Source organism: Mirounga angustirostris, unplaced genomic scaffold (assembly GCF_029215605.1).
Source record: "Mirounga angustirostris isolate CCGP_5_RB_7025 unplaced genomic scaffold, mMirAng1.0.hap1 SCAF_12, whole genome shotgun sequence".
NCBI lineage: Eukaryota > Metazoa > Chordata > Mammalia > Carnivora > Phocidae > Mirounga > Mirounga angustirostris.
This window is the reverse complement of record NW_026991720.1, coordinates 57,902,823-57,921,081: the sequence shown is the minus strand read 5'-3', so window position 1 is coordinate 57,921,081 and position 18,259 is coordinate 57,902,823. Positions and strand designations below refer to the sequence as shown.

The window sequence follows — 18,259 nt, the reverse complement described above, 5'->3', positions numbered from 1 at the left end:
AATAAGTTTAAAATGAATGGGTAAGAAGATGCACTGGTACTTTAATGATTAAGGAATCATTCTCAGAGGGTAGGTAGGGTCTGGGATAGACATAAATGGACAGATTTTTTGGAGTGAAGGGAAGACTAATCTTGCAATCTTGCAACTGTTTTTTAAAGAGACCAAAAAAAAGGGGGGGGGAGAATGAATGCAAAAAGGAAAGATTTAGACTTATCCTAATAAAAAGTGGACTACAAAAAGAGGAAGATAAATTAAGAAAAGGACAGATGCAAGAAGAATCAATTAGCCAGAAGTCTTGAAATAAGGATTAAAGTATAAAAAATTCTCAAAAATGGCTCAGGATAGGAATACTATACCACCTGATTCATATTTAACATGACTGCTATAATCTGAATTGCTCTCCTATACTGGTACATAAAGCACATGCATAATGAGTTATACAACAGCAAAAGGCCTTGACAACACGTTCTAATATGGAAAATGCTTTTAGAAAGAGAAGTCACTTAAATGCTTCAAGGGCATCCCACTCTGTTGTCAGATAAAGATTCTGAATTAAAACTCAAAGACATGAAGGTTAAGGGACACTTGTTATTTGCAGACCCACTCCTTGCACCTTGAACCCCACTCCAGGCATATCATCTTACCATGACAAAGATCTCCTAAAACTTAAAATAACAGTGAATTCTTTATATTTAACAGAACCTTTATAATAATATAATTTATTTTCTCCAACAAATACAATCTTTTAAAAGAGTATAATAAAAATATGCCAAGTCCAGGGGCACCTGGGTGGCTTAGTAGGTTAAACATATGCCTTCAGCTCAAGTCATGATCTTGGGGTCCTGGGATGGAATCCCATGCTTGGCTTCTTGCTCAGCAGGGAGCCCGCTTCTCCCTCTCCCTCTGCCCCTCCCCTCTACTCATGCTATCTCAAATAAATAAATAAAATCTTAATATATATATATTTATATGTAAATCTTAAATATATATAAATATCAAGACTGACTTTAACCTACATAAGAAGTCAACATAATACATATAAAATATAACATATAATTGTAAAATAAATGATAGTGAAAAGATATTTGGTTCCATCTTTGTAAAGAAGTAGCACAACACAATTGAGCTAAATGCCCTTATTTAAAACAGAATCCAGTACACACACACAGACAAAAAAAACTAGGAGAAATCCCCAGGCATATTTTTTGAAAAAGTGAATGACCAAACCAATTGCTTAACTCCTTTTCTAGGCCTAAAATTAATGTAAGCTGCCTAACAAAGAAGTCTAGCTTTATTATTTGCCTCCTGTGCATTTCATGTTAAATTTTATGAACTGATTTAGATGGAAAGCACCAGTAAATAAATTCATAAACAATTTTGCTCATCTAACTGAATTCAGTGAACTGCACAAATTAGGGAAATACAAAGCAATTTCAAACCCTGTGCTTAATCAAGAAAAATTAATTAGAAACTTAGAAAAAGTACTCTAGAATTTGTGCCATTTGCATGTTTTGCTAGAACATCACTCTATCTGAAAATTACCATAATTCATTACAAGAATCAATGAAAACTAGAAAGGTGTGTCCTAGGAGAATCATTTCTTGGTACACCATCAGTTATATGCCCAACACAACTAATCGCGGGGAATTTTAATATCCTACAACAAAAACTGTCTAGTAACAATTTAACCATAAGCAAAGATTTCCCAAAACTTTTAACAACAGGTAATTCTTTCTATTCACTGCCTCGTACAAGAACTTCATCATTCCTCATTTTGGAGTTCAGTATGAATCCCTTCATGACTAAAATTTCAAAAAGGTTCTCAAGGTATTTGAAACCAGGACTGAGCTATTATTATTTTAGGCAGGAAATAGTTTAGATTTCATTACCAGAAAACAAATGAAAACATTTGTAGAATTCATGGAAATGACTGCATTTCTACCACTAAAGCTATCCACAACCATGAAAGAGAAAACCTTAATGCATCTTAAGTGAAACATCAAAAAATTCAGTATACAGTAAGGTTATCATTTTCTGAAGGAAAAATAAAAACTACAGTAGGCAAAATGGCTAAGACTGGAATAGAAGGATCTGGACTAACTGTTGGTCATTCTTTGGCCATTAAACATACACACACACACACACACACAGATTATCTATTCAAAAATAAACACTAAGGGCCAAACTAAGGGCCTGAAACATACACATTGTAAAAAGTAAATCCAGTATGATGGCAGGGAGAATTACAACAGCCAGCTCTCTTCTGTTTAAGAACTTGTGACCTGGGCGCCTGGGTGGCTCAGTTGGTTAAGCGACTGCCTTCGGCTCAGGTCATGATCCTGGAGTCCCTGGATCGAGTCCCACATCGGGCTCCCTGCTCGGCGGGGAGGCTGCTTCTCCCTCTAACCCTCCTCCCTCTCATGCTCTCTGTCTCTCATTCTCTCTCTCGCAAATAAATAAAATCTTAAAAAAAAAAAAAAAGAACTTGTGACCTAAAAACTAATTTTCTCAGTCTAGTAGTAATAGGGTTAACAGGAGGAAATGTACAGAATAAGTAGTTAAGTAAAAGGTGACGAAGATACATGTCTAGGATCTGGTAAGAAATTTAACAGGACCACAGATCTTTATAACTTAAATTCAATAAAGCCTCAATACCTTGTGAGGCAAAGAAAGAAACCATTAGCACTTAAGGAATCATTAACGTTTTTCTAATTGTCATTTGTTCTTTATTAGGAAGGAATATTAAATACATATATGTGTGTGTATTTTTAACCTTTTTCCATAGGATTTAACACATTCACGAAAGCATAAAAGTAACAAGTGTATATGATACATTGCACATTGGATTGATTCTGTTCCTGGCTCTGCCACTGGTGGGCTGTGGAAGCTCCTGGAAACAATTTACATTGCTGACAGTTTCCCCAGATGTGAAAGTATTAAATGTCAATGGATGGTGGTTTTCTATTTTTTTATTTGCTGACATGTTCAAATATTAAACATTTTGAAGTATTTTAAAGATCATATATTCTGATCTGTTACGTCAATAAACTTCCCGGTAACTAGAACTAAATTAGGCACTTTTGAAGATTTATGTTTTTCAAAGCATTAAAATCCTATACGGTAATTTGTTTTTTACTAAAGTAAATTCATGAAAAGATTCTTATCTCTTGTAAAGTACCAATAAAATTATTGTCTACATAGTCAAAAAATTAGAGCTCTTACGCAATTATCCAGATAATTACGGCGAAATTACTTTGTAATGAGGAAGTGATAAAAAATTTTATCAAATAAAAATAGTTTGCTTCATTTCTGTTTTGAACTTCTAATTGTGTTTGTTGCCAATTTCTTTCTGCTTTTAAAAATTAAACATTTCATTGGTGTCTATTATATGAACAGCTTTGCTCACTGAAAAAATAAGCTTTAAATAAGGATAAATTGTCCATTATCTCATCTCATTATAGTAGGAAAGGATGTTTTGTGCAAACCTTGCCAGATCCAAATAAATTAAAATCTCTTTTACTTTCTGCACCTGGAAAGGAATTTTTTAAAGTTTTACAATTGGTTTTACATAATCTTGGCTGGAAAACAGCTATAGTTTTGCTTCCTGAAATTGTCTTCTCCACTGCTGGAAAAAAACAGCTCCCTGATTATTAATTACTAAAAAAAAAAACCTCATAACTCAGATTCTTAGCACTTTTGAGTCTTGTTTAGTTTAGGTAAAAGCCTATTATTTTTTGGTGAGGGAGGGAGTAATTTTTAGATCAGAAATTTTATGAATTTACCTTTTACTCTTTTAACACATTTAATATATTACTTTATTTTTCTAAATATTTATTCATCATTATTTAAATAGTGAACAAAAACACATGATAGGAGTAGAAAATGAAGAAATGAACATGTCTCATGTTGACAGCTATTGTATCAGGTGATTGCAAAGAAAGCTTTCAGAAAATCCTCTTGAGAGTTGTAATCTGAAGAAGGTGCTAGCTTATATCCCCCCACTGGTAACTGCAAAGAAGGGAAGGCCCACAGTAACTTTAGTCAACTCAAGATAAAAACTTGGTTTCCTTAAAAAAAAAGAAGAAGAAGAAGATAGCAGGAAGGGAAGAATGAAGGGGGAAAATCGGAGGGGGAGACGAGCCATGAGAGACTATGGACTCTGAGAAACAAACTGAGGGTTCTAGAGGGGAGGGGGGTGGGGGGATGGGTTAGCCTGGTGATGGTATTAAAGAGGGCACGTTCTGAATGGAGCACTGGGTGTTATATGCAAACAATGAGTCATGGAACACTACATCAAAAACTAATGATGTAATGTATGGTGATTAACATAACATAATAATAAAAAAAAAAAAAACTTGGTTTCTTGGTAACTTATAATGAATGATAGATTAAACAGCACCAGAAATGACATTTGAAAAGGGCTCTCAAAACATAACTCCTACACAATTTAGTTTAACAAAAGAAAGCTTTGGTTTTCATGTTTATAAGGTTTTTCTTGTTAAAAGAAATAGGAAAGAATCTACATTTTTAAAATTCCTTTATGCCAATCAGTCTCTAACAATAAAAAAAAAAAGTACTTATTTTTTTTCTTTCAAGTTAGAAGCATTTTCCTAGTACAGGACATGCTTGTTATCTGATTATGTGTTTCCAAAAGCTCACAGTTAAAAGGCTGCATAGCTTAACAAATGTCATCCCAAAATAGATGTAGATTCGCCATCAGAAAAGATGAATACTCACCATTTGCAACAACATGGATTGGACTGGAGGAGATTATGCTAAGTGAAATAAGTCAAGCAGAGAAAGCCAATTATCATATGGTTTCAGTTATTTGGGGAACATAAGGAATAGCATGGAGGACATTAGGAGAAGGAAGGGAAAAATGAAGGGGGGGAAATCAGAGGGGAAGATGAACCATGAGAGACTATGGACTCGGGGAAACAGACTGAGGGTTTCAGAGGGGTGGGGGGTGGGGGGATGGGTTAGCCCGGTGATGGGTAATAAGGAGGGCACGTATTGCATGGAGCACTGGGTGTTATACGCAAACAATGAATCATGGAACACTTCAACAAAAACTAATGATGTACTGTATGGTGACTAACATAACATAATAAAATTTAAAAAATAAAAAAAAAATAGATGTAGATTCAATGAGAAATAAAAATTTGTAAATTGACCCCACCCAACTATATCTGCCCACTTTAAGAATGACATTTTAGCCCAGTCAGCATTATCAGTCTCTAGCTGATCACATAAATTTGAACAATTCTGATGATTTAATATAATTACAATAAAATTAAGTTATATCTACCAAAACTTTGGATTTTATTAAGTTGATCAAATTAACATTGGTAAACTCTTTAAATCCTACTCAACACCAGTGATAAATGACAATTTGGCCAAATTAGACTGCTTAAAATAAAGAAACTAAGAATAATGACCTAACGGACGGTGCCAAAGAGAATTTTGAACAATGTATTAATAAAAGATACTTTTACAAAACTAAAATGTCTAAAACTATTTTGTAAAAATGACCACTTGAAATGAAGCATGTCACAACTTCTAATGTTCACAAGATTTAGCAAAGATGTTCCTTTTTTAAAAAGATAAAATTATTTTGATAAATAACTTAGTTATTTTAAGATAAAGTCCTAATTATTTTTTCTACTTTTCATGGTGAAATTCTGTTTCTTCTTCTTAAGTAGATCTTAAAGTAATAGCATCCTACCTGTTAGTTTATCTTAGACAACAGAAACCTCCTACAGTATTTCCTAACACATTTCAGTTTTATAAAAGTCAAGGAGAAGTTGATCTTCAATCAACACCCTGAAATAAATTCTATTTTTTATTATAATTAATATATTAATATAATATTATAATTAATAAATCTAATTATGTTAAATACCTGTGTACCAAGAATCCAACAACACTAACTGGTCACTCCTTAGGTGCTTAGCTCCCTCCAAGGGATAAACGTTCCAGATGAGGTTGAAGGTCACATGTACCTTTTAAATGACTACTGAATGACAATTAACAGGGAATTCCAAAATATTTTTCTGTATCTCCTTGAGAAAATAAGAGACAATGTGGGCTTCACCAGCATGGCAGACACCCACCAATTTTCAGCACTTAAAACCTGATCAAGTATTGTTTTTGCCCAAGAAATGCCCCAGATTAACTTCAGCCCCATTTCTTCTAAAAATTTGTCCTTGTAGAGTGAAACATGGTCACATTGCAAACGACCACCTTAACTAGTCTCTTGGTTGAAAAAACCCTCACAAACACCTCATTAAGCACAATTTTACTTCGCATCTGCCTGATTCCTAATAAGCCTTCCTCTGTTCAGATGGACTGGAACTGGAAGTTGATAAACCCTCACATAGAAAAAAGGACCATTGTACTACAGCTCAGCAGAGACAAAATATATCTTTAAAATTTTACAATACATGCATTCAATAACTACTGAATCACCTAACTCCAAAATAAAAATGCATGTATTTTTCCATGACCTTGATGTCATTTTAGATTTATTTTCTGGTAAATAAAACCTACCTACTCAGGGAAGCAAATAAACAATCTCTTCTTTGACCATTGTCAGAATTTAGAATTGATTACCAAAAGCCTTATTAAAAAAAAAAAAATCTCCCATGGTATGATTTAATCTTCCAGCAAAGTAATTCAGATAAAAGCCAAGTAGGCACACCATAGTCTATAAGCTTCCTATTACAACATCTTTCTAATTATATACATAAGTAGTGTGCACACTTACAGCCCCAGACATTATATGTATATATGTATTTTTCCACCTGATAATGTACAAATTATGTCCCCAGATACTTACACCCAAGTTTAAGTCTTTTATGTATTTTACAATTATAACAATATTTTATACACAACTACTAACTTGGGGAATATTTGAATGGTTCTGCCCAATTTTAAGTCACAGGAACACTGAAATGGCCTTTTAGCCATTTGGGGGAAAGTACTATCAGAAAGAAATAGGATGATGCCTTTTACAATCATTTACAGGATAACTCAAAAATCCAAAGAAATTTACTTGCCTCTCAAATCCAAGAAGTCAGTGTTCTTTATTCTACCTTTTCAGTGATTCAGTCTATTCTAAGGATACAGATTCTAGATGTGTTCTAATGACATCTTCCTATTAAGTTTAATAAAAGCTTTAATATTCCTACACTGAATCTACTTATATACAATGAGAAAATAATGAGTGAACAAATACTACTCATGGAGTAACACCTCTCCAATCTTAAGTAAACATTTTACAATGTTTATACTGTACAGACTTATAATAGTACTATCCTCAAAGTAGTTCTGGGAGACATTTACTCCTTAACTAGAGGATTATCTTTTTCCTTAGTTTAATACAGAAACACCAGAAAGGAAAAAAAAAAAAATGTGGCACTTACTGGGATACATAAAATAGAACTCCACAGGAATAAACAGAAAATTAAATTCAAATATTTATGGAAAAAATACAAAGAACAGAAGTTGAGATACAAGAGTAGCAATGAAATAGAAGAACAGTTTTAAATCTGTGTGTGTGCGCACGTGTGCACACGTGTGCATGTTTGATGGCAAAAGGCAGAGGCAAAAGATAAACAGAAAATTCACAGATGACACAGAGTCCCCCCTGGGTGCCTGCCACAGTTACTCGCACTAAGAAAAGTCAGCTCACAGGAAATGTGCTTTTGTGATAGATCTAATAGAGTATGTGGGAGAAGATAACCAAGTACTCAAACTCAAGTACTTAAGGGAATGTTGAAAATGTCTGACTCAAACTCGCAAATCAAATTAAAGCAGTGGTAGTGACCTTCGAGTCATCTCATCCAAATTGGAAAGAGGAGGAGCTAGGCTGTTAAGTGCCACAACGTATGCCTGCCAAAGAGACAGCAAGGGCATTTTGCATTTATGCTTTCATTCATTCATTTTAATCCTTACAATGATTTAAGAAGTAGAGTTATCAACCTCATTTCTAAAATGAGGAAAGCAAGCCTCAGGAAAGTTAAGTAACTTGACCAAGGAACTGAGGAATTCTGAGTTTAAAGCCCTTGTTCCCCTTCATGATACTGATACATGAAACTTCAGAATATTACCTAGGAACATAGAGAGATTTCTAAGCAAGTTAATGTAGAGGGAGGAATAGAGGGCCATACACAGATTTTTAACGTGCTTGTACCCTACAGAGCCTTAGAGTATTCCAGCATTATGTGTATTTCCTAATGTCCCCCAAAACACCCCAATGAAGACATAAACATCCAGTAAAATCAGTCACTTGTGGAACTTTAGTTTCCATAATCAGCAGGATCCATGAAACTTATCTTTAGGGTATATAACCAAATACAATAGGCCAACAAAATCAATCTCCCCCAATTGCTAATTTGTTTATACTTGCAATGCTAGACTTAAAACTTTTTTGTAGTACAAATTATCTTTTCTTTCTGTATTAATGATCTTACTTAACAAGAACTAAATTGCTACATTATTGGGATGGGACTGAGCTTCCGAAACTCGGCAATAGCTATGTTTTGAGAATTTCACATTTGGAACCCCTTCTCACAGCAAAGTGTCACAGACTACAGACTACTCAGCTAGCCTCTGATTTTATTCCTTCTGGCTGTGCTCTCCGAGATCCCTCTCTTCTGTGCAGTTTAAAAGGCCAATTAAGTAAATGGTATACTAAACATACACTTTAAGTCTTTCACAGGAAAGACCTCCCCAAAATTTTCATGGGCCATTCTTTGAGAAATTCTCTCTCATCTGTTTCTAACTCTACTTTTGCTGTCCCTATGACATAGAATTATCAAACCGTCCATTTTCTTCCACATATTTTCCCTCTTTTTTTTTACTTTGGGATTTCTTTTCCAATGGCATTCTGCTAACATGCTAATAAAGTTCTTTCATCTTATCCGAACAACCAGTCAGCTCAGCAGTATATTTTGCAGTTGTAATGAAGAAAAAGAAATGGGGGCGCCTGGGTGGCTCAGTTGGTTAAGCGACTGCCTTCGGCTCAGGTCATGATCCTGGAGTCCCTGGATCGAGTCCCGCATCAGGCTCCCTGCTCGGCAGGGAGCCTGCTTCTGCCTCTGACCCTCCCCCCTCTCATGTGCTCTCTCTTTCTCATTCTCTCTGTCTCAAATAAATAAATAAAATCTTTAAAAAAAAAAAAAAAGAAATGAAATTGGTTGCTAGATTATTTTTTTCCTAAACTTGTCGATTCAAACAAATAATTGCAGTAACAAAGGAACACAGTCATAGAGGTCATAGCAAGAGAGTAAGCTCAAGAATCCATAAAGAAGAGTTTCTTCTTGGTTTGGATGGATTTCTTCAAGGGTGAAATTTTATTAAAAAGAAAAGTTGATTTCAAGGAAGGAAGCCTAAGTTTGAAGAGTTAAATCTGCATTGGTAAAAAAGATGTGATACATATATATATTACTATCCATCAAAAAGAATGAGGGGCACTTGGATAGCTCAGGTGGTTACACATCTGACTCTTGACTTCAGCTCAGGTCATGACCTCAGGGTTGTGAGATCGAGCCCTGCACTGGGTTCCACACTGGGCATGAAGTCTCTTTAAGATTCTCTCTCTCTCCCTTTGCCCCTCTCCGACCAAAAAAAAATGACATCTTGCCATTTGCAACAATGTGGATGGAGCAAGAAAGTATAATGCTAAGCAAAGTCAGTCAGTCAGACAAATATCATGATTTCATTCATATGTGGAATTTAAGAAACAAAACAGATGAACATAAGGGAAGGGAAGGAAAAATAAAATATAAAAACAGAAAGGGAGGCAAACCATAGAGGACTCTTAACTATAGAGAATAAACTGAGGGTTGATGAAGAGGAGGTGGGTAGAGAGACTGGTTAAATGGGTGATGGGCATTAAGGAGGGCACTTGTTGGGATGAGCACTGTGTGTTATATATAAGTAATGAAACACTAAATTCTGTTCCTGAAACCAATACTACACTATATGTTAACTTGGATTTAAATTTTTTAAAAATATCTGCATTAATTCACTTACTGAAATAACAACAATAGGATATAAAATGGATAGATTACTCTCTTCAAGCATGTTCAGTAATTTCCGGGTTTCCTCAAAATCAGAGGACATAACCTGAAAGACCAGAAAAATAAAAGTGAAAATAAGTTCTTAAATGATTTAAATGTTAATCCAAGGATAATTAAAAATAAAAGGGAAAAAAATGGAGAGCTTTTACACAAACATCCAAAACATTTATCAAGCTTAGTTTTCACTTTTTGAACAACTTTAAAGGATACCCATTAAGGTCATATTAAAATTTAAACTACTCATTAATTCAAACATGTTTCATCTTATCTGCTTCATACCAGGTAACTGAAAATGGTGTCTAAAGAAATATTACCCTCTTCTCATTATGGGAACTAGCTTGTTAGAAAATATTATTTTTCCATTTCAAAAGTTAAAAAATAAAACTTCCAAATACATACTGAATAACACAACTCATCTATCAAAACTTAAATTCAAATAATTAAGAATCAAGAAAAAAATTATCTTCCACATTTACATTCATACAGATCCTCAAGTGCTTCCAATAATTTAAATTCACTACTCACATTCACACAAACGTAATTGTAGCATTGCTCTAAGATGATTTGCTCAAGATCTCTGCTAGCAGGACACAGAGCTCCAGAAGTGACTTTTACATGCTAGGAGAAAGAAAAAAAAAATAGAAGAAAAAGGAGTTTATAAACTAGATAGAAAAACCAAACCAGAACCTAAATGACAGTTAAAAATGAGCACAAAACTACTAGAGACACATAAAGCCAAGAATCATATATAAAAACAAAATAATTCAGGCTACAGTTTATGAAGCTACCAAGAAAAAGACATTTGAACTAGTCCATGAGTAATGATTACTATTTTGATAAACACCAATATAGCTAAAGTAAATAGTTTTAAGTAGGAAAAGCTAGAGGTTATATGCAGGGACAACCAAGTAACTGTTTTTTCTTATTCAAAGGATGTACTGCAGAAAATGCTGGATTATTATTAAAAGGTTGGTTAGACAGGGATTGTTGGATGATTCTGAAAACATGTTAAATTCTACAGTTACATAGATTTAACTAACCTGGAAAGACTAAAAACAGGAAAGGCAGTAAGAAATTATTATAATAGTGTAAGTATGAGAGAAATAAGATTTGAACTAGGACAATGATAGCAAGAGATGAAGAGATTATTACCAGAGGTGGTCCCAGACTAGATTTAGAATAGTACATATATTACAAAAATTTTCCTAATGAGGGGTGCCTGCGTGGCTCAGTCAGTTAAACATCCGACTCTTGATTTTGGCTCAGGGGATGATCTCAGGGCTGTGAGATGGAGTCTGAATAGGGGCTCTCCACTCAGCAGGGAGTTTGCTTCAGATTCTTTCTCCCTCTCCTTCTCCTTCCCCCTCTGCCCCTCCCTGTGCACATGTGCACAGTCTCTTAAATCTTTTTAAAAGAAAAATTTTCCTAATGACATTTTTATTCCATATTGCTCAATATTCTAATTAACTTCCATTTTTTTCTTCTTATAACAATATGAACAAAAATTTAATTACTAAACAAAGGAAGTGTTTTATCTATACTGGTCTAATTCCCCAGAAAGTCACATTTCGGTAGTTAGTACTGGCATTACATTTAGAAGTCTTTACAGTCTACAGTCTATTCTAAAATAGAAAGCTTGTCACTTAGTAAAACATTAAACCTTGTACTTCTAAGAGCATCACATCGTAAGTAGGATTCATCCTAATTCTATGAAATTTTGACAAAATATTAGAGAAGGGGAAATAAAGGTTTTGAGGTCTTAGCAGTGCTAGAAATTAGTTGGCTCATAAATTTCAAGACTTTTCTTTCAGTTTAAAGTTCTTATTGAGGGGTGCCTGGGTGGCTCAGTCAGTTAATTAAGTGTCTGCCTTCCACTCACTTCTCCCTGCTTCTCCCTCTCCTCCCCACTTGTGCTCTCTGTCACTACCTCTCTCTCTCTCTCAAATAAATAAAATCTTTAAAAAAAAAAGTGCTAAATGAGTACAAAGTTCAGAGAGAACATTAAAAAAATAATAATAAAACAGTTCCATATGCATCAGCCATATATTGATAATAAAATAGGAAGAAACTGGATTTCATTGTGTAACATTTAGTTTGTTCAAGGAATCACATATTCTAGATATTATAGGGAGACAATTTTCCAAGAGGTTTCTCATATACCCAAACATTTTCAAAGGCATTAATAGCTAATTTACTCCAGATTGACTTTTCAAAGATGTTTGCATAGCAGGCAGATTTGCAAAGATAGGTACATCTCCTCCTGGAGCAAATCTGTTTATGTTCCAGAAAATAAAGGTAAAGTCATCTCTCTCCCTGAGGCAGATCTGCTTGACATTCCAGAATAATAAAGACAATGTCTCTTTTGTAACCGGAGGATGTGCTGGTTTGCCCACCGTCCCTGAATAAGGCAAGTGCTCCCCAATATCAAGAGTCTTCTTTAATGCACCCCACTGAGACAGCACCTAGTTGTAACTGCATTTCCCTGTAGGAACTGCAATTCAAAAAAATCAACGCTACACTGTTATATTCCTTAATGCTACTGCTGTAACAAATTGTCTTTTCTCTGAGCACAGAGTTTCACCTGAGCACCTGATACTTAAGATATTAGCATGAATGTCTGCATGCACGTATCATATAATTCCTCAGATCCTGCCAAGTTTGACTTAAAAGATAAACGACAATCATATCAGATCTTAACTTCAAAAATGTAAGTAAATTTGAATTCTAAAAAGTGACCTAATTTAAAATTTTCTTTTGCATATATGTAAATAAGGTCTAGGATGAGAACATGAGAGATATTTAGCTTTGTAAGTACTGAAATGGAGAAAATTCTTAAGGACAGGGTATGGGATCCTTGCACACAGAAACATCCTGTTTTTACTGCTAGCAAATAATAAATAGGCATTTTAAACTTACAACAGTTTTTTTTTTTAAGAAAAAAGTCATTTCAAGAAAAATGGTCTATGTTCTTAAAACCAACAACTTGAAAAAGGTAAAAAAAAAAAAAAAATCCAAAAGTTCCACTACCTTGTAACTTCAACGTTCGATAAATATCATTCCTACGACTCTCTATTAATATATGCAGTAGGATAAAAGGATGCAGGAACAAAAGCAGTAATAGATTCTAATGAGATGACATTCCTGTTTTTTTTTTGTTTATCTAGTTAGGAAAGAAAATTGAATAGAGTAAACCTGAAGATGATGGTAAGCTTCAGATTATTTTCCAGAGCACTAAGCTTCTAAATATTAAGAAAAGGTAGCATGGAGAGCATTAAGACATTGGATTTTTAATGGCAACGAACTTCATTTGTCAGTATTTGTTGACCTCCTTCTATGAGGGGGAAACAAATAACACATTTTAACTTCCACCTCAAGCCTGGTTCTGGTCATATTATTTTTACCCTGACAGGATTTATTATACTCACATTCTATTCTAGAACCATAATACCCACAATGCAGACATATCTACATCCCAAAACACTTTTTATACAAAATTTCTCCATTTCTAAGTTCTTTTTAATTCACTTCTTCATGTAATGAACTGTATCTGCAAGGAATTTTTTTAGTTGGTCTTGTTTTTTACAAAAGCCTCGACATTTTTAGATTCTTTGACTTTTTGCTTTTAGACTCAAAGAAGAGACATTTGGGAAGAAAAGTTTGGTTCCCTCTCTCCCTCACAGATCTGTAGTCACTGCTCCACCACCACCAAGCGCCGTGTACTATCCTGATACTTAGACTCCATTTCTCGTTCACCTATGTTACCTGATAGATCTCAACATCAGTAGTTCTAATAATACATGTAGACACTGTATTTTATTTTTCCCCTCATCATCTTTATAATGGACAATTTGGCTGATGGTCACATCCTTGGATTCCACTTGCATTCCCTCCAAAGTTCATAAGCACAGCTTCATTGTATTTGGATAGTGAATATTGTGGAGATGCAAGAGGTCAAGCAGAGTTTTTCTTTAAGTTTTGATTTTGGTTTTTTGGCACCTAGGTCCCTGTCTGAAGAATTCTTTATGAGGAAATTCAAAATCCTAACCAAAATCAGTACATGCTTACTTGGCAATTGTTATTCCTCAATTTTCCCACAGCTATGCCCATTTGGTCTTACAGAATTAGTCATTTCAAGGAAATATTCTTCTAGCTTTGAGAATAAGCATTATCCATATGTTGGATGCCTTTTTCATCATTCACATCTATTCTCTTTAATTTTTACTTAGAGCACACTGTAATTATCTCAAGTTTCCTGCTATAATAACCTGGTATCAGTTGTATTCTATTTCTCATCTGCTAAGTAGTTCTAAAATAGTGTTGCTCTAGTCTTAATTTTATTTCCTCTGATAACTGTATTCATCTCTTGCAATGCCATCTTTGAAGTTTGTTTTTAGCCTTCTTGAATTCAAATTTTTACTGAATTCTACAGAACAAAAGGTATGAGAATATTTTTGGGGTAGGGAAAGCATTGATGTTTCTTTCATATTTTTAAAATCTGATTTGCATGTGCTGCAATTCTTTTTAGTATGAATTATAGAGTTCCCTAATTTTTTTTCATAAGTTGCAGAGTTAAAAAAAAAAAAATGGTGGGCACTGAAAATTTTCCCTACCTCAGCTGCTGTACCACAAAGATTTAAGGGATTTTCTCTGACTTTTCCCTGGCCTTCATTTCAGCCCCTCAATCTACTTTTCCCTCAATTAAAATTTAAGAATTATCTGGATAATCACCATTGCCCTATAACAATGTCTTGCAGATCCATGGGTAGGGTTTAGAAGACAGAATGAGCCAGATCAAGGTTCCAGTAGATTCAGGGACTGTCAAGGGCCCCTTTGTGATTCAAAAACAACAGTGTTCATGCTGTGTCATCACATGATGATAGAGGCAAGGAAACTCTTGGGGGTCTCTTTTGTAAGAGAACTAAGGCCTTCATGAAGGCTCCATCCTCATGACCTAATCATCTCCCAAAGGCCCCACTTCCTAACACCACCACACTGGGGTTAGGATTTCAACACATAAATTGTGGGGGAGAACCCATTCAGTCTATAGCACTTGCGTATTACACATTCTCCAAAAAAAAAAAGTATTCAATAAATGTTAAGAGTATTTTCAGATTAATATTCCTAAAACCGAGCTTCATTTCATTTTTTTCAATTAAAAACATTTAAGAACATTCGATTATATATATACATGTATGTGTTTAGATTAAATCTCAAGTTCTATAATTGTTAAAGTCCTCCATAATCTACTTATATTCTGTTCAAATCCTAACCATGCAACTTTACTTATCAACAGTACTTGTCAACAAAAATATTCTTTATGGCCACTTCCTTCTATTGTCACAAACACTGGACCCTTTCTCACCTGTGATGGCTTCAGCCCATACTGACTTCAATATATACTTGTTCCCTTGTTAAAGCTTTGTTTCTTAAACTTATTTATAACAGTTAATAAACACAACATAAGCTGCTAGAATACAGGATATAGATATATGGAGGCACAATTCCCAGCCAATGTTAACTTTTGTTATTATTAAGATATATTTGTTCTACTATTAATGAATTAAAATTCCAGTTAAAAGTTTCATCATCTAGGGCCTACAAACTAAGACAGATATGCACACACAAGTATTAAATAGTAACATTTTTTTTTAAAGATTTTATTTATTTATTTGACAGAGACAGAGACAGCGAGAGGAGGAACACAAGCAGGGGGAGTGGGAGAGGGAGAAGCAGGCCTCCCGCTGAGCAGGGAGCCCGATGTGGGACTCAATCCCAGGACCCTGGGATCATGACCTGAGCCGAAGGCAGTCGCTTAACCAACTGAGCCACCCAGGCGCCCAATAGTAACATTTTCTTACCACCTTTAAAAAACAAACAGAAACACTGCAATTGATTTCTTCCTAAAATTGACACTCTAAAGAACTGTTTCCAGTTAAGTGTAATTCTTTTTTTTTTTTTATCATATTCCTTTTCTCCCACCCAGAAAATATTTTCCATGCTTGAGTTAAAAAAAAAAAAAAACACTTAGATTTACCTAAATATAAAAAAGTCTTGGACACCTTTAATAAACAAAGACCACATTAGACAATGCTATTAGGTTGTTTATGAAAACGCTCTATGATATCATTTCATGCTGTCATTCCTAATGTTTCCACACTGAAACACAACAAATGGAACAATCTGCTGGCTAGAAGAACTCCTTGTTCTGTAAATATTTTGGTTCAAAGAACATTTAAACAATATTTAAAACAACCTTCCAGTATGTTCAGTAAAATTAAAGAGGTATACCAAAAAACAAAAAAACCATGAAGTACTTTCCTTACCTCATGACAAATAAGAATTTAGAAAAGATTTACTATTAACGAAATGTGCAACCATCTGAATACTAAAAATACTATTTAAAGCATGGCTATTAGAAAAGGAAATGGATTGTCAAAAAATGCTTTCCATTTCAAGAAGAGTTAAGGTTTAACTAAGGCTGGAAGACCTTGGTTCAAGTCCCATGAGTCAGAGGCACCAAAATATGTTTCTGAAAAGTCAACCTTCTTTTTACAGAACATGTTGGCTGGACCATCTATAAATCTGATTCCATTAATTTCTCACCTCCCTCCCATCCAAACAATGGCACTACTGTGGGCATAAATGAGCAAATAAGAGCAAGATACACTTTCTACTCTGTAGACAATAATAACAATTAAAAGTCTTGTGGTTGCCAAGGGCAACCCCAGTGAGCTGGGGTAGAAGAAATGGAGATGTTGGTCTCCGGGTACAAAGTTTCAGTTATGCAAGATGACTAAGTTCTGGAGGTCTAATGTAGAACATGATGACCATAATTAACAATATTGTATTGTATACCTGAAATTTACTGAAGATAGATCTTAAGTTCTGACAAAAACCAAAAAAATAAATAAAACACAAAAAACAGTAATTATGTGAAGTGATGAATATGTTAACTACTTTGACCGTGATGACCATTTCAAAGTGTATATGTACATCTTAATATATATATAATCATATATATAATTTTTATTTGTCAATTATATCTCAATAAAGCTGAAGAAAAAGTATCTTTCTATACTGCAAATCCACATTTTTGAAAGGCATCTTCTGCCAACTGTGACTGCTGAGACTGGGCCATCAGTTCATCACTCAGTGTGTTTATCTCTAGTGTGTGAATGCTGTTCCTGGACCTTCTGAGGTTAACAGCCCAGATCTTCTCCTTCTCCATTTTTAGCAATTTTCACCTGAGAAACTCCTTTAATAAGCATTCATTATTTTCTACTCTTGCAATGCCAGTTAATCTTTACTTCATGGTTATTTTTAGGCTTTTGTGGACGTTTTGCCCACCTAATGCTGAGCATTTACTATTTTTTATTTTTTTAAGATTCAGCATTAAAGCCCTTTTTGTAGTTAAGAGCACGGTCTTTGGAGCCAAGCTCCCTGGCTCTGAAACAAGCTCTGCAACCAGCTTTCTGTGTGACTTTGGGTGAATTACTTAAGCCCTGTGGATCAGTCTACTCATCAGTAAAATAAACTCTTCAGAATTGATAAGAGGGTTAATTAATATGTGAGAGTTAAGGATTAACTTTTCCAGAACTTCTTCCCTATAGGTGAGCTTCCTGGGAAGCTGAGCTTCCCGGGAAGCTTTAGAGGAAAAAAGCTTTAAGAAAATAAATCTTAGTGCATTTTTGAGGTGACAAATGAACCAGATTACCATTCTGCCATGTTATGTAAGTTATGGACCTCCAAATATGAACAGTGAGCTGGTACATCATACCAGTAGACTGCTACTTCACAAGCTGCCACCAAAGACTCAGACCCTAGCCCACTGGATATACCAAAGTCTTGACCTTCACTTAGTCCTAAAAATGCTGGGCAGGCAGAACAGCATTAGAACCAAGGTTCTGCCATGTCACAACAATGCTGGATTCCAGTACCTTATCACACCAGAGGAAGGGCTGGTACTTCCTTGCTTATGCAGCTTAAAAGCCACAGTGCATGAAGACTGGAGTCTAACATTAGCCCTTAAGGTCCTTTTGCAATGTTACATAAGGCAATGGTCACTGTCTCTATTCCTGAGTCCAAGGACTTCCCCCAACAATCACTGTTATAAAAGTTTGAAGTCTAGTGTGAGCGCTGTCATGTCATTCATCTTTGTTTACTTGAATATATTT

At 34.7% G+C, this 18,259-nt stretch overlaps 1 protein-coding gene across 2 annotated transcripts in view; it reads right to left on the bottom strand.

The window, feature by feature from the left end:
• The window catches only part of CRPPA (CDP-L-ribitol pyrophosphorylase A), a 307,819-nt gene that overhangs the window by 134,680 nt on the left and 154,880 nt on the right, over window positions 1-18,259 (bottom strand). For both annotated transcript variants that reach the window (XR_010406512.1, XM_045864615.3), the window contains exons 7-8: window positions 10,611-10,703; window positions 10,039-10,131 (exon numbers count right to left, since the gene is read on the bottom strand). Coding sequence is in view for 1 of the 2 variants with exons in the window: in XM_045864615.3 (XP_045720571.1) it covers window positions 10,039-10,131; window positions 10,611-10,703 (186 nt within the window). In the remaining variant the exon portion in view is untranslated. The remainder of the gene's footprint in view (window positions 1-10,038; window positions 10,132-10,610; window positions 10,704-18,259) is intronic.